This window comes from Saccostrea echinata, unplaced genomic scaffold (assembly GCF_033153115.1).
Source record: "Saccostrea echinata isolate AGI-Se365-2 ecotype Australia unplaced genomic scaffold, CSIRO_AGI_Sech_v1 ptg000022l, whole genome shotgun sequence".
NCBI lineage: Eukaryota > Metazoa > Mollusca > Bivalvia > Ostreida > Ostreidae > Saccostrea > Saccostrea echinata.
The window spans coordinates 7,621,823-7,635,929 of NW_026889771.1; the positions used below are offsets into that span (position 1 = coordinate 7,621,823).

Consider the following 14,107-nt stretch of genomic DNA (forward strand, 5'->3'; position numbering starts at 1 on the left):
GCCTTTTGGAAAGGCGTAATAATGCCTTTTGGAAAGGCGTAATAACGCCTTTTAGAAAGGCGTAATAACGCCTTTTGGAAAGGCGTAATAACGCCTTTTTTCGCGTTATAACGCCTTTTGGAAAGGCGTAATTACGCCTTTATTTGCGTTATTACACCTTTTTCCGCGTTATAACGCCTTTTCAAAAGGCGTTATTACGCCTTTTTTCGCGTTATAACGCCTTTTGAAAAAGGCATTATAACGCCTTTTAAATTTTTTTTTACCTTAGTTTGATCCTAATAGGCTTTCGTAGTTTCTCTACCAATTTCTACAAAGAAAAGAATATATAGCCCATAATCCGAAAGGACACTGTGAAAATCTATATATTTTGTTGGAAGAAAAAACAAGAATTTTAATTTAAAAAATGTACCCCCCCCCCCCCGAAAAAAAGCTGAATGTCGTATGAAATACATAGCCACAAACTCCTTCTGCCAAAAGAATTAAACTTTTGGAATATAATTTACGTTTGTTCTTCAAATATGGAAGAAAAACAAATATGTATATTGTATACAATAATATTATATTTGGTTTTCATTAAAAAAAAAATCAACGTCAGAAGAAAAAGATTGTCTGGAAGGAAAGCATATTTGACTGCAGCCTCCACCAAATCACTTAAGATTTACAAGCTTCATTATTTGTCATTCGGTATTCTAATAGAAACCAGAAGTCTCTGACGAGACTGTAGCTCTGCTAGTTTGTACTTATAAAAGAGGAAGAGAAAAGTAGCATTTGGACTTGAAACTGTGCAACAGCAATAAATAGAATAATTATCCTTCGATGCTACAATACCGGAACACTTTTACAAAACTATTATAACATGTATCTGCATTATTTTGGTACCCCTCCCCCCCCTAAAAAAAAAGAAAAACAAGACCAGTTACACTTGTTTTCTTTTATTGCTTAAAATGTTCAATAACTCGATTGACTTGATTTGATTTCGTCAATTACGTTCTATTTCCACTATTGAAGAGTTATACTTCTTAGTGCGCTCTTTTGTGAAAAAGTCGGAAAATGTACAAATCTCGCGGGATTTCTGGGACAAACGTAACATAAACATGTAAATAATCTGTTGAATATCGATGAACAAATCGTAACAAAATGCTGATGAAATATTTTATTGTTGTGGACTTTATATACATTAAGAGTAGAAATGACAACGATCATATCAATTTATATATATTGTTGATCGTATATATCTATTTATCGTATGGTATTTAAATACAATACACATACCTCGGAAATGTCGTGTTTTTTTTTTTTATTATTAATGGATGATAAATTTAGGGTTCTCGCTCTCTTACATATGTCTTTTAGTTCGTCTATTCTTTAATTGGAATGACAAATACATTTAACATTTAAAATTGGATTGAATGTTTTGTATTATCCGCAAAGCCATGCTGTCCCAGTCAGACGACCAAACGCGCCTCTAATTTTGAAGAGTTCACTAATGGAAATCAAACGTATTCACATCTTCTTTCGCCCCGTGGTAATATATCTAGTAGAAATAATAGTTAACCTTTAACAGAGGATATGGGGACTTTGTTTTGTCATGTGAGACAATTATTACCCCATTGCACAGACATGTTGTTTTAACAATATTGAATTACGGGGTATAAGCTAGTACAACATAACACAAATCCCTGTCACAGTGGCCCTTCTTAGCTACTATAATAATGGTAAGAATTATGCATAATATTTACTGATAATATTAATAAATGTCTTTTGAAAGATACGAAATTTTTAGGAAGTGGAAGCTGAACGTTTTAGGAAAGAGACTGTGTAATGAAATGATCATTGTTAGCAAGATTTGTGCCTTACGAAAACTGCGTACTGACCAATCTGCCACTGAGGGTATAAAAGCGTAATTTGTTATTATCAATTCATGATCAGATGATGATAACGTCAATGTTATTTAAACTATACAAGACCCAATCGTATTTTCCCAAAAGGAAACTCGATCAACAGGTTAATACATTCTTACTTTTGTTTTCGTATTATTTCCTTTTCTTTCGTCCATTCTGCTGGGAAAGACTACTATTATAACAACTTCTTTAATTAGAAAAAATCATAACATAAAACAAATTAATTTCGAATAAATACAGAAGAGTAAATTTTCTTAAATGCAATGCAGGTACATGTAAGACTGAAGGCGGACCTTTTATTATAGAGGCACGTCGGGCCTTATGTTACCGTATTAGGTCCCCCCCCCCCCGGGCCTTTAAACGAAGCGGACCAAATTGGACAGATGGTCGTACTTGATTGAACAATTTAAGTAATGCTTGTGAGAGTCAGAAAGACCAATGGGCTGTATACCTGGCTGTACATAATAGCTGGCCTATCCTAATCAAAAACTTCTGTCTTTTAATATATGCTGATGAAACTGATTCTACCAGGATCTGTACATGGACAGCAGAAGTGGTGGTAGTTTTGTGTTCCCACTAGAGGCTTAAAATACTTAGATATATAGGGAAATCTTCCATTTCCCGCCACTGCCATGCGGGGTATCGAGCATTCGAGTTTGCCATGGGTCACATTGCTTCAAGCTAATCAATGGAGTCGAATTAAATCACTTCGTCTGTAAAATTTCTTGATTAAATCAATCCACCATCAATGGTGCAACGTTCATGACCCGGTACTTGCATCACATACATGATTTTTGTCCTGCTGTTCCGTCATAATACGCCACATAAAATATCCAATCACAAACTTGCTTTTGATTTGGTCAGCGCAATTACATGTATCATTATGATTTGTAAGTTTCTCCCTGAGAAAATGACTAGTCGATCATTGAAATAACGGAATTTGGTCCGTGAGTATTTGTAACCATCACACCATTTCTTTCATGCAATTTAAAAAAAAAATGATTTTGCTTTGAGATGTCGTGTATTCAGAAAACAAACATCTGGATTTTGCGAAGAATCAAGAAATATAGTGGCTCTATCTGACGAGCATACATAATCAATGAGGTATGTTTCATCGGTAAATCGGAAAGGCAGTCCGTGTGATGCCACTGAGATAAGTGTCACATAGTAAATTTTACAAAATTAATTTACAATCTAACAAAATTTGATTTTATAAAAAGAATGATTTTTAATGCTTCATATACTTAAAATTATTTATCTAACAATTAATGTTAAGACAGTAAAAAGGAATTTGCCACTCAATATTTATTTAAGGAATTAGTGTCAATCCTCTGCCTCAAAAAGTGTCCGACTCGTATGTGTGATAATTGCGTAAATGTGTTAATTGAAGTTTGAGTGAATGCCATGTGTTGTGTGAGAGAGTCAGTTTTAGAACCGCCGTGGACAATCCCGGACGTGAATATTAGATGTACTGGACATTCCGTCATCAGGAAAACAAAATTTTACTCTGGACTATTCCGAGTTACCAAAACGTTTGTGTGTGTCCGTGTGTGAGCATTTCAAATCGTCTTTGTTTTATGTAACTTTACTCGATTTATTTTCGGATATACAAACTTCTACATTTATATTTCGTAAATCATAAATTTCATCACAAGTTCACTTGTGTTAATTGGTGGAGTATCCTAAGGGTAATTTACCCGGGGGTATTGCATTTCCTGTGCAATACCTAGATCTCGGTACCAAGACTCTTACCCGTGCAGTTAATTTCCCCAAATTTGCGTAAAAATGTCAAATTCATTGTGCTACCGCTGTGGAGAATTATTTTACAAAGGACATCTTACAAAATGCAAGGCAATGAATCGACAGTGCTTTAAATGTCAACAATTTGGCCATCTTTCTAAACAATGTAGGAACTCTGACACAAAGCAAGTGACCATTCTTGTAGTGAAAAAGAAGTCAGTCCATAAGAAAGAACGCGACCAAAAACGCTGGAATGAGTTTCAGTCTAGACGCATGTCTGCCATGGAATTCCCATTTTACAGCATTGAATCTCAGACTGAGTTTGTATTCTCGATAAATTCCCTGTCTACAAAGCCTTTAGGTGACCAACAACGCAAGAGCACAACATTAACGGATAAAGTGCGAAATTTCAAGAAAATAATTGAGAGTCAGCAAGAACAACTTACATCCTTAGAGAGTAAACTCTCAGCTGCGTGGAAGAAAAACAAGGATGAAAAAGAAAGAAAGAAAATATTTGTTGATGACCTGGAAGACAAACTGAACGACGCGCGAACAAAGAACAAAGCTCTGGAAAAGAAGATCGGAAGAATGGACACAGAAATTTTTGACCTGAGAGAAGCCCTTCGGTCCGTGTCAGATCGGCTGGTAGCAAAGGAGCGTCAGTTAAGTTTTATTAGGTTAGTGCCACCGGTACCCTGTGTTCCAGTTCCCATACAGAAGAAAAGCGTCGGGACCAACACGGATACATGTAGCCCCAAACAAGTCAGCGACGCATCCACACAAATGCCAGCTATGGAAGCGTACAGAACAGGAAAAATTTGGTATCCCCCAGGCCATCCTAACCATATAGAAGCTAAACAGTCCTCGCGGAAAAAGAAACCGAAACGTAATAAAGAACAACAGAATGCTACTTCTCCTAACTACTCCGTATCACCATATCCTGTAGTGCGGACGTATCAACCTTCACAACAACAGCGCTTTTCATCCTGTCCCCGACAGCCTTCCATACCGACAGCAAATTATGTTCCCTTTTATGGATTTTGATTTTGAACTCCGGACTATCAGAGACTTTTTACAAATTGTTTAAAAATTCAATATATATGTCCTTGTCATATTTATATTATTCAATAATTTGAGAATTTGTAGACTCTGGGACAGAGTCTTACTCGGAGAGGGGAAGGATTGTCACATAGTAAATTTTACAAAATTAATTTACAATCTAACAAAATTTGATTTTATAAAAAGAATGATTTTTAATGCTTCATATACTTAAAATTATTTATCTAACAATTAATGTTTAGACAGTAAAAAGGAATTTGCCACTCAATATTTATTTAAGGAATTAGTGTCAATCCTCTGCCTCAAAAAGTGTCCGACTCGTATGTGTGATAATTGCGTAAATGTGTTAATTGAAGTTTAAGTGAATGCCATGTGTTGTGTGAGAGAGTCAGTTTTAGAACCGCCGTGGACAATCCCGGACGTGAATATTAGATGTACTGGACATTCCGTCATCAGGAAAACAAAATTTTACTCTGGACTATTCCGAGTTACCAAAACGTTTGTGTGTGTCCGTGTGTGAGCATTTCAAATCGTCTTTGTTTTATGTAACTTTACTCGATTTATTTTCGGATATATACAAACTTCTACATTTATATTTCGTAAATCATATCTTAATAAATTTCATCACAAGTTCACTTGTTAGTTATAGATAAGTTTAAACTTTAGATTTAAACTTTTAATGTAACATAAGTATTACATGGTGTACGGCCCCGTGTTCAGCGTAGAGACTGTCAAATTTTGAAACTGCATGGTTCATGTGTTTCCCAATTGAAAAAGTGATCGATGCATTTATAAGTGATTACATGTACATCACACTAAATCCTTTTATTCACTGTATCCCTATTATTCACTATGTAGAATGTAGAAAAAACAAATCATGTTCACTATGTAGAATGTAGAAAAAAAAAACAAATCAAGTTCACTCTCAGGTAATCGGGTTTTCTATTCAGAGGATAAAAATTAACGCCAATCTTTTCTGAAGAACGATTCCATGCTTGGTTCCCCCCTAATGCAGTTGTATTTATATATGCTAAGTATTTCAATTTTATTAAGTAATTTGCTCTGCTGTGTATACCGTCCACCAAATAGCAACAAATCCTTTTGGAATAATCTTATGTGGTCTATAGAAAAAGCTTCTGATATTTCCAGTAAAATAATTTTAGTTGGAGACCTTAATGTAGATTTCTTTAACATTCCTCGAACACACATCATGAATGAAATTCTGTTAAAATACAATCTCACAAACACTATCAATGAAGCCACTCGTATCACGAGCTCATCGAACACACTTATTGACCCAATTCTAGTCAATCCAGATATTTCAGTTCTTCACTCAGGCGTGTTACACACAGACAGTGCAATAAGCGATCACAAAGGGACATATATTTTTCTTAAATCAAGCGTTAATCTAGACCAATCTTATGAACGTAAGGTGTGGGTATATAAAAATGCAGACATAGACAAACTAAATTTACTTATCGAAAATACCGACTGGGCAAACCTCATTTGTAATGCACAAAATGTTAATCAGGCAACTGAAAACTTTTCTTTGGCATTCATGAATATAGTTAGACAATGTATACCTGAAAGATCTGTTATTATACGGCCGAAAGATAAACCATGGTTTGATTCCGCATTGCGCAAAACTCTTCGTATAAAAAATAGACTTAAACGAAAAGCCCAAAAAAGCAAAAAAGACTCTGATTAGACAAATTTTAAACAAGTGAGAAATAAGTTTAATAATATGAAAAAACATGCAATTGAAAATTACAAGAATAATCTAGAATTACATCTTACTGACGCTAGCAAAAACAACTCGAAACTATACTGGAAATTATTGAAGGATGTTTTTAAAACTAAAGTTACCTCTGATATTCCACCATTACAATATATAACAGATACTGGTTGTACAAATATTGCTTATTCAAATGAAGAGAAAATAGATGTACTCAATAATTATTTTACATCTGTATCATGTGTTGATGATAGTGGTTCAGAATTACCTGAGGTATATTATGTATGTAACAGTGAAATTAGTAGTATATGTATTACTGAGCAAGAAATAATTGATATTGTATCAATACTTCCTACAAACAAAGCTATTGGTCCTGATAATATAAGCCACAAGATGTTAAAATCAGCAAAGTTTACTATTGCTAAACCGCTTTGTTTATTGTTCAATAGATCTCTGAATGAATGTATTTTTCCCTCCGGTTGGAAATTAGCAAATGTACTTCCTCTTTTTAAAAAAGAAGATCCTTCTGTAATGTCTAATTATAGACCAGTTTCATTGTTGAGCTGTGTTGGAAAAATCATGGAAAGAGTTGTGTTTAAATATATTTATAATTATTTTCATGACAATAATCTTTTTTATAAATATCAGGCTGGTTTTTTACATGGTCACTCAACAGTGTACCAGTTAATAGAAACATATGACAACATTGTAAAAGCTATTGATGATGGAAAATTTTGTTGTATGGTATTTTGTGATCTTTCAAAAGCGTTTGATCGTGTTTGGCATAAAGGTATTTTATTTAAACTTAAAACATATGGAATTTCTGGTAGTCTGTACAAATGGCTTGAGAATTATCTTGAATGTAGATATCAACGGGTGATGTATCGTAACTTGTTATCAACACCCAAACCCTTATTTGCTGGTGTTCCTCAGGGCTCCGTTTTAGGACCACTTTTGTTTTTAATTTATGTGAATGATGTTGCTGATAATATGGTTACTTTTTGTAGATTATTTGCTGATGACAATTCTTTGCAGCATTCTTCTCATAATATGAAAATTATTGAAAGAGACTTAAACAAAGATCTATATGCTCTGGAACTTTGGTCTAAAAAATGGTTATTGAAATTTAATCCCTCTAAAACTAAAGCAATAATGTTTAGTACAAAGAAAAACATAGAATATCCTAAGCTTCTTTTTCAACAATGTCAATTGGACTTCATCTCTGAACACAAACACCTCGGAGTATTTTTTTCACACGACGCTAGTTGGTCACTGCATATTGAAAATCTACTGTCTAATGCCTACAAAAAATTATCTCTTTTGAAAAAATTAAAATTTAAAGTAAATCGAAAAACTCTCTCACTCATGTATACGTCATTTATAAGACCGCAACTTGAATATGCTTCAGTGGTATGGGGATGCTGTCAATATAGTGATAACGATAAGTTAGAAAAACTGCAACTTTATGCTGCTAGAATTGTAACAGGGTTAACAACTATAGCTTCTAAAGATTCACTATACTTTGAAACGGGATGGGAACCTCTTAGTTGTAGAAGACAAGAAGCTAGAATAAAACTATGTTCAAGCTTCATAATAATTTAGTGCCTGAATACTTAATGAACATACTTCCAGATATGCGCTGTAACACATCTATATACTCTACAAGAAATTCTCAAAATTATGATATTCCAAAATGTCGATTACAAACTTATAAGTCTACATTTATTCCGACAGTAGTTAATGAATGGAACTCAATTCCACTCGAAATTCGAAATTTACAGTCAATGTCAAAATTCAAATCTAAAATTAGTACTAAAAAATCTGCTCCACCATCATACTTTGATTACGGTAACAGACGACTAAATGTTCTGCAAACTAGACTACGGCATAATTGCGTATTGAATAGCGACCTTTATAGATGCAATTTAATATCAAGTCCTTTATGCTCCTGTGGTAAAGTTGAGGATACATATCATTATTTTTTTGTATGTCCAAAGTATGAGAAAGCCAGAAAAGAATTCTTAAATAAATTTTTACAATTTGATAAGATCCACATTCTAGATACTCATGTCTTATTATGGGGGGTAGATTCATTGAATGCTGCAGAAAATGAACGTCTCTTTTCTTTTGTTCAATTATTTATTAAACATTCTGGTAGATTTCCTTGTTAGCATTAACTAATGTATCAGTATATGCATTGGTACAAAATTAAGTGTATCTATATATCAGCAAAATGCATCGTTTTGTAAACTTTTGCAATTATTGTATACTTTAAAACTTCATGTTTAACTGTGACGATTTAAATATGTAATTTACATGTAGGGAGAGGGCGTAATAAGTTTTCAGAACTTGTGCCCAATCCCATTGTATTTATTAATTACAATAAAATATGTTCAAACCAACCAAGTAATTTGCTTTCAGCATTTATAATTAATTCTATGTATTTCCTTTGACATATTTTTCCAGACATTCGTAGAAAGCTGCTTCGTACTCTAGAAATTGTACGTCGTCTCCGAGCGTGAAAGACTTGAGGTAGCTTGTGAGATAGCCGATCCCGACGTTATTCTGGACGTCTGCATATGCTGTTTGTCCACCATAACCTGGATGTCCAAACGATAAATGTCCCTGAAACATGAAATCTTTACATTACATTGTAGTGCACGGGTTGTAAATTTTTAAAATATTGTCTGCAAACCCGCAGTCACATCACCTTATAGCGTCTCTTTCATGGGTATTGTATTTGAAGATGATAGATAAATGGAGAAAAAATGTTTCTGGATCAATTTTTAAAAAGAGAGGAAAATGATGAAGGCTGATACAAATGTTCTGAATGGAATTTTAAGGTGGCTTACCTGAGGTGTTGGTAAGAAAAATACACCTCGACCAACTGTTGTGTCGAGCACCCCGTCCTTACTGCGACCGCTGATTAAGGGGGACCCCAGTAGATTAATCATCGCCGGATTCAGGAGGGTATTGTTGTTATAGGTCCCTCCGTTGGCCAAAATTCCCCAGAGCTTGGCCAATGACCGTGAATTTCCGAATCCGAGAAATGACGTCAGAGGAATTTGATTTAAATCTGGATTGTTGAAAGCAGCAAACTAAATGATAAAGAAAATTTCTTCAGACGTGAAGGACATAGAGATTTCTTAGACAGGCTTCTTTCCCGATCTCAATGCTTCACGCCCAGAATTTTTTAAACAATCAAAGGGATCTAACTTTTTGGACATGTTGGATTTTGCAAAATGCTAGAAGTACTGATCTCATGACCCAGAACTTTGAAATGTACTAGTCTCCAAAAATATTTAAAGGTGAAATATGTGTTTATTTGCTAGCAGGCGTTTTGAAAATACTAGTGATAAATCTGGCTTCTTGTCCTTGAATTTTGAAAATAAAACACTCAAAGTCTCTAGATTTTAATTTAGAAGGAGTATGTTGGAATTTAATATTGAGCATGGTAATGAAATTTGCTCACTATGCGACCTTAATTCTTATTGGTCTTTGATCTTTTTCCATTCTAGTATTATCAAGTTTCAAACAACACAATAATGCATTTTCACTATAGATTCAACACAGCCCTGTCCTAACACCAGAACCCCTTAGCCAGGGGCCATGAAATTCAAAAATTTGGAAGGGGCACATTTGCTCATCATAACTATGCACTTACTGTGTTTGCTTAATACCCAGGAGCAGAGAAGAAGATTTTCAAAGAATTAATGTATTTTCACTATACAATCAATAGAGACCCATCCTAGCACCAGAGGCCCTAGACACAGGATCCAGAATTCTCAATTTTGGAAGAGGCACCCTTGCTCATCATAACCATGCAATTAGTATGTTTCCTAAATACCCAGGGACAGAAAAGAAGATTTTCAAAGAAATAATGCATTTTCATGATATATTAACCAGAACCCTACCTTAACACCAAAACCCCTGATCATTGGGCTATGAATTTCATAATTTTGGAAGAGGCACCCTTGCTTATCATAACCATGCAATTAATTTGTATGTTAAATACCAAGGAGCAGGGAAGAAGATGTTTAAATAATTTGTGCATTTTCAATATCTGATCTATATAGCTCTGCCTTAACACCAAAATCTCTGACCCAGGGGCCATGAAATTCAAAATTTTGGTAGGGGACTCAAAGTATATTACAATATTTCAACAGTTTGCTGTCCTGTAGTAAAGAAGATATTTAAGGATAGCACTGATTTTGATGGGTTTAGCCTCATTCCCAGGGGGCAGGGACCATGAAATTCACAGTTTTTGTACTCCTTCACACATTGATGCTATACGCCAAAATTGTAATTAGGTCAAGAAGCTGAAAATGTCCAAAAGTTTACGACCGACAGACGACGACGGACAAAAACAGATAGCAATAGATCACCTGAATGACTCAGGTGACCTAAAATAGTGAAGATTACCGTCAGCTCCTGATTGAATCCGGAATAGCTGGCCTTTGTAAACATTGATGTAGGGTCCATGAGAGTGAAGAAGATGTTGAACTGTTTAAGACTGAATGACTGTAATGTATGTCTCACAATATTTGTTAGACTGAGTGGAACAAATCGAGAATTACGGTACAGCTCACTTCTTGGCATTCCATAGTGGATGTCAATATCTGTGAAATATTGAAGCTTGTATTATTTCCATTTTCTGACATCTCATATTGTAATATGGGAATTGATTTACACAATTCATTGTGTGTTTTTACATGTACTTTAAAATCATTTTACTAGCATTAGAATAAGTAGCTAAGAATATAAATGTCATTTGGAGATGGCTATAAATTTTTTATCATATCGATTAGAAAATATAATGTAAAAGCATTCAACACAGAAATATAAATCTACAATTACTCCCCTCCCCCCACTACTAGCGCTTTAATTAATATAAGAATCGAGTGTATGGTAGATAAATCACTTCTAATGGGATCCCTTTTGCCGTCACTATAAGAGTTATTTTCCCTCGTTCAGTAAACTAATAACATTTGGCAGGTCAAGTCAAAATATTGATTTTTTTTATGTGTACATCCCACTTAAAATTCCAATCTCCAATGATGAAGATTATGTTTGCTGTGAGGGACTCGGCACGCCTCGTCATAGACGGCAACTTTCATTCTAATTGGCATGATTGCTGTGTAGTGTTAATCTCTGCTAGTTTCATCATAGGTGGCATGTTTGCTGTTTAGGACTTGGCAACTTTCATCCTAAACGGAATGTTAGCTGTGTAGTGTAGATTTCGACTAGCTTAATACTCGATGGCATGTTGCTTCATAGGTCTCGGCAAGCCTTATTCTAGACGGCATGTTTGCTGTGTAGGACTCGGCAAGATTCATCACTGACGGCATTTTTTCTGTGTAAGACTTGGCAACTTTTTCTAGACGGCATGATGTGTAAGTCTCGGCAAGGCTCATCCTAGATGGCATATTTGCCCAGTGGGTCTCGACAAGGCTCATCCTAGACGACATATTTGCTGTTTAGGATTCGGCAAGCCTAATCCTAGACGAGGTGTTTCCTGTATAGGTTTCGGCAAGCCTCATTCTTATTAACATGTTTGCTGTATAGGAATTAACAAGTCATATCCTAGGCGGCATGTTTGTAAATGTCTCGGCAAGCCTCATCGTAGACAGCATGTTTGCTGTGTAGGACGTGGATAAAGCTCATCCTAGAAAGCATGTTTGATGTGTAGGATTCGACAAGCCTCATCCTATACAGCCAAAGTGATTTTCTCGAGTAGAAGCTACAGTCATGCCTATAAGTGATTCTGATAATATTCTGCATAATTATTTTACAGAATTGTACGAATGAATAAATCAGTTTGAGAAAAAAAAGAAGACTTATCGAAAGAAATCTTTTAAAAAATCGTAGGATTCTCTCTTGCATACAAAGCCTCAAAGAAAAACATACCTCCGAGGAACTCAAAACAAAGTTGCAGTTTGTCATTTAAATAATCCTATGTTGTGTAAAATTAAATTTTATTTTCAGGTCATGTCATGTATGTAAGGTTCAAAGTTTTAGTATGAATTTAAAGAATTCTTCAGAAGAGAACATCAAACCCACGGATTCATATAGATCTACCATGCTCTTATAAAACACTATTCCAAAAACAAATTTAAGAAGTTAGATATTCTTAATATTTTTAACGATTTTATGGTGATTTAGCATGTATTGACTTGTTACTTTTTCCTTCTGTTAAAAATACACGTACATTCAGTGTACACCGAAGGGGGTCTTGGTTGTGATGCAAATATTTATGACATACTGAGACTGTCTTGTCTGCTTGTTCTTTCTTGTCTGTTAATCATGAAAATAAGGTCTTCTTACAATTAATGCACATGTGAAAAAATATGAAAGTCCTGTCTCTTCCGGTGCAATAGTTACGGCCGAAGTTATAACTTTTGAAAAGTAGGTCAAACTTTTTAGGTCAAGGTCATGAGGGAAAAAATTATACTACTTTCTGAAAGGTTTGTCACAGGTAATGTACATGTAAAATATATTAAGGCCCTACCTTCTCTCATTCAAACGTTATTATCAATGTTAACCCTTTTTTTGAAAAGTAGGTTAAACATCGAGTTTGAGTTCGTGAAGTCAAAATAATCGGAAAGATCTGGTCACAGGTAATTCCAGGTGAAATATTAACGCCATATTGTCTCTCATTCAAAAGTTATGACCATTGTTAAAAATTTTTTAAAAGTAGGTCAAAGTTTAAGGTCAAGGGGTCAAAAATCATAGTATATTCATAAATAAGCACATGTGAAATATGAAAGCCCTATCTTCTCTCATTCAAAAGTTATGATCATTGTTAATATGTTTTAAAGTAGGCCAAGCTCCAAAGCCAAGGTTACGGTGTAAAAAATCATAGTATATCTGGAGAAGTCTTTTCATCTGAGATATGAAAGCCCGGTCTTTTCTCATTCGAAAGTTTTAACCAAGGTTACAATTTTGGTGATAGACAGACAGACGGACAGACAGACGAATAAGATTTAATGTTTCCTCGCTTTCGCGAAATTGGTGGACAATAATGGCGTCTGGAATAAGTTCGAAATCAAAATAGCGAGTTAGAGTTGCTATGCATTTAGACTGGTCCGTGCGTATATATAGCGCATATCAGCTAAGTAAGGCAATTCAATTCGTAAACGAAGCCAATGATGTGACACAGTGATTTGATAATACTGCATTTATTATGCTCTTGGTTAAATAGATTATCCCAAAATAATCTTTTACTTATATTAAGTATAATATTCTTAATCATCTTCCGTTTTTTTAATCTATGCAGCAAGTATTCACTGTCACATTTTATTGAGGTTAAACATCTGTTAATGGGTATTTCTTCATTAATTCAGTGATTTGATCATTCGCCCATACATTTATCTGAAAAATATCCTTCTACTAACACGAATATAACATATTAATTGATTCTTTTGGTTCTTAAAAGCATCTGAAGAGCATCTACCTATAAAGTATGTATTCTGTGCTTGAATTTTTGCAAATAGCCGTTTCTGCATTTGGGTTTAGACTTGATAATTTGGTATCTTGGCAGCATCACTTGTCAAATTTTTTTTCCTCCCTTTATTTATTATCTTAAATGTTGTAAGAAATATTTTAAGGTGATTTAACAGAGACATAATTAGCATTTATGTCTCTGGTTTTAAGGATAGACCAATTAATGAAA

At 34.5% G+C, this 14,107-nt stretch overlaps 2 protein-coding genes across 2 annotated transcripts in view; one reads left to right on the plus strand and one right to left on the minus strand.

The window, feature by feature from the left end:
* Positions 1-14,107, plus strand: part of LOC133190328 (uncharacterized) — a 292,684-nt gene that overhangs the window by 32,900 nt on the left and 245,677 nt on the right. The window lies entirely within an intron of this gene.
* Positions 8,863-14,107, minus strand: part of LOC133190323 (BAI1-associated protein 3-like) — a 122,718-nt gene continuing 117,473 nt past the window's right edge. The window contains exons 35-37 of the mRNA XM_061325876.1: positions 10,858-11,054; positions 9,288-9,533; positions 8,863-9,060 (exon numbers count right to left, since the gene is read on the minus strand). Coding sequence (XP_061181860.1) covers positions 8,872-9,060; positions 9,288-9,533; positions 10,858-11,054 — 632 coding nt within the window. The 3' untranslated portion in view covers positions 8,863-8,871. The remainder of the gene's footprint in view (positions 9,061-9,287; positions 9,534-10,857; positions 11,055-14,107) is intronic.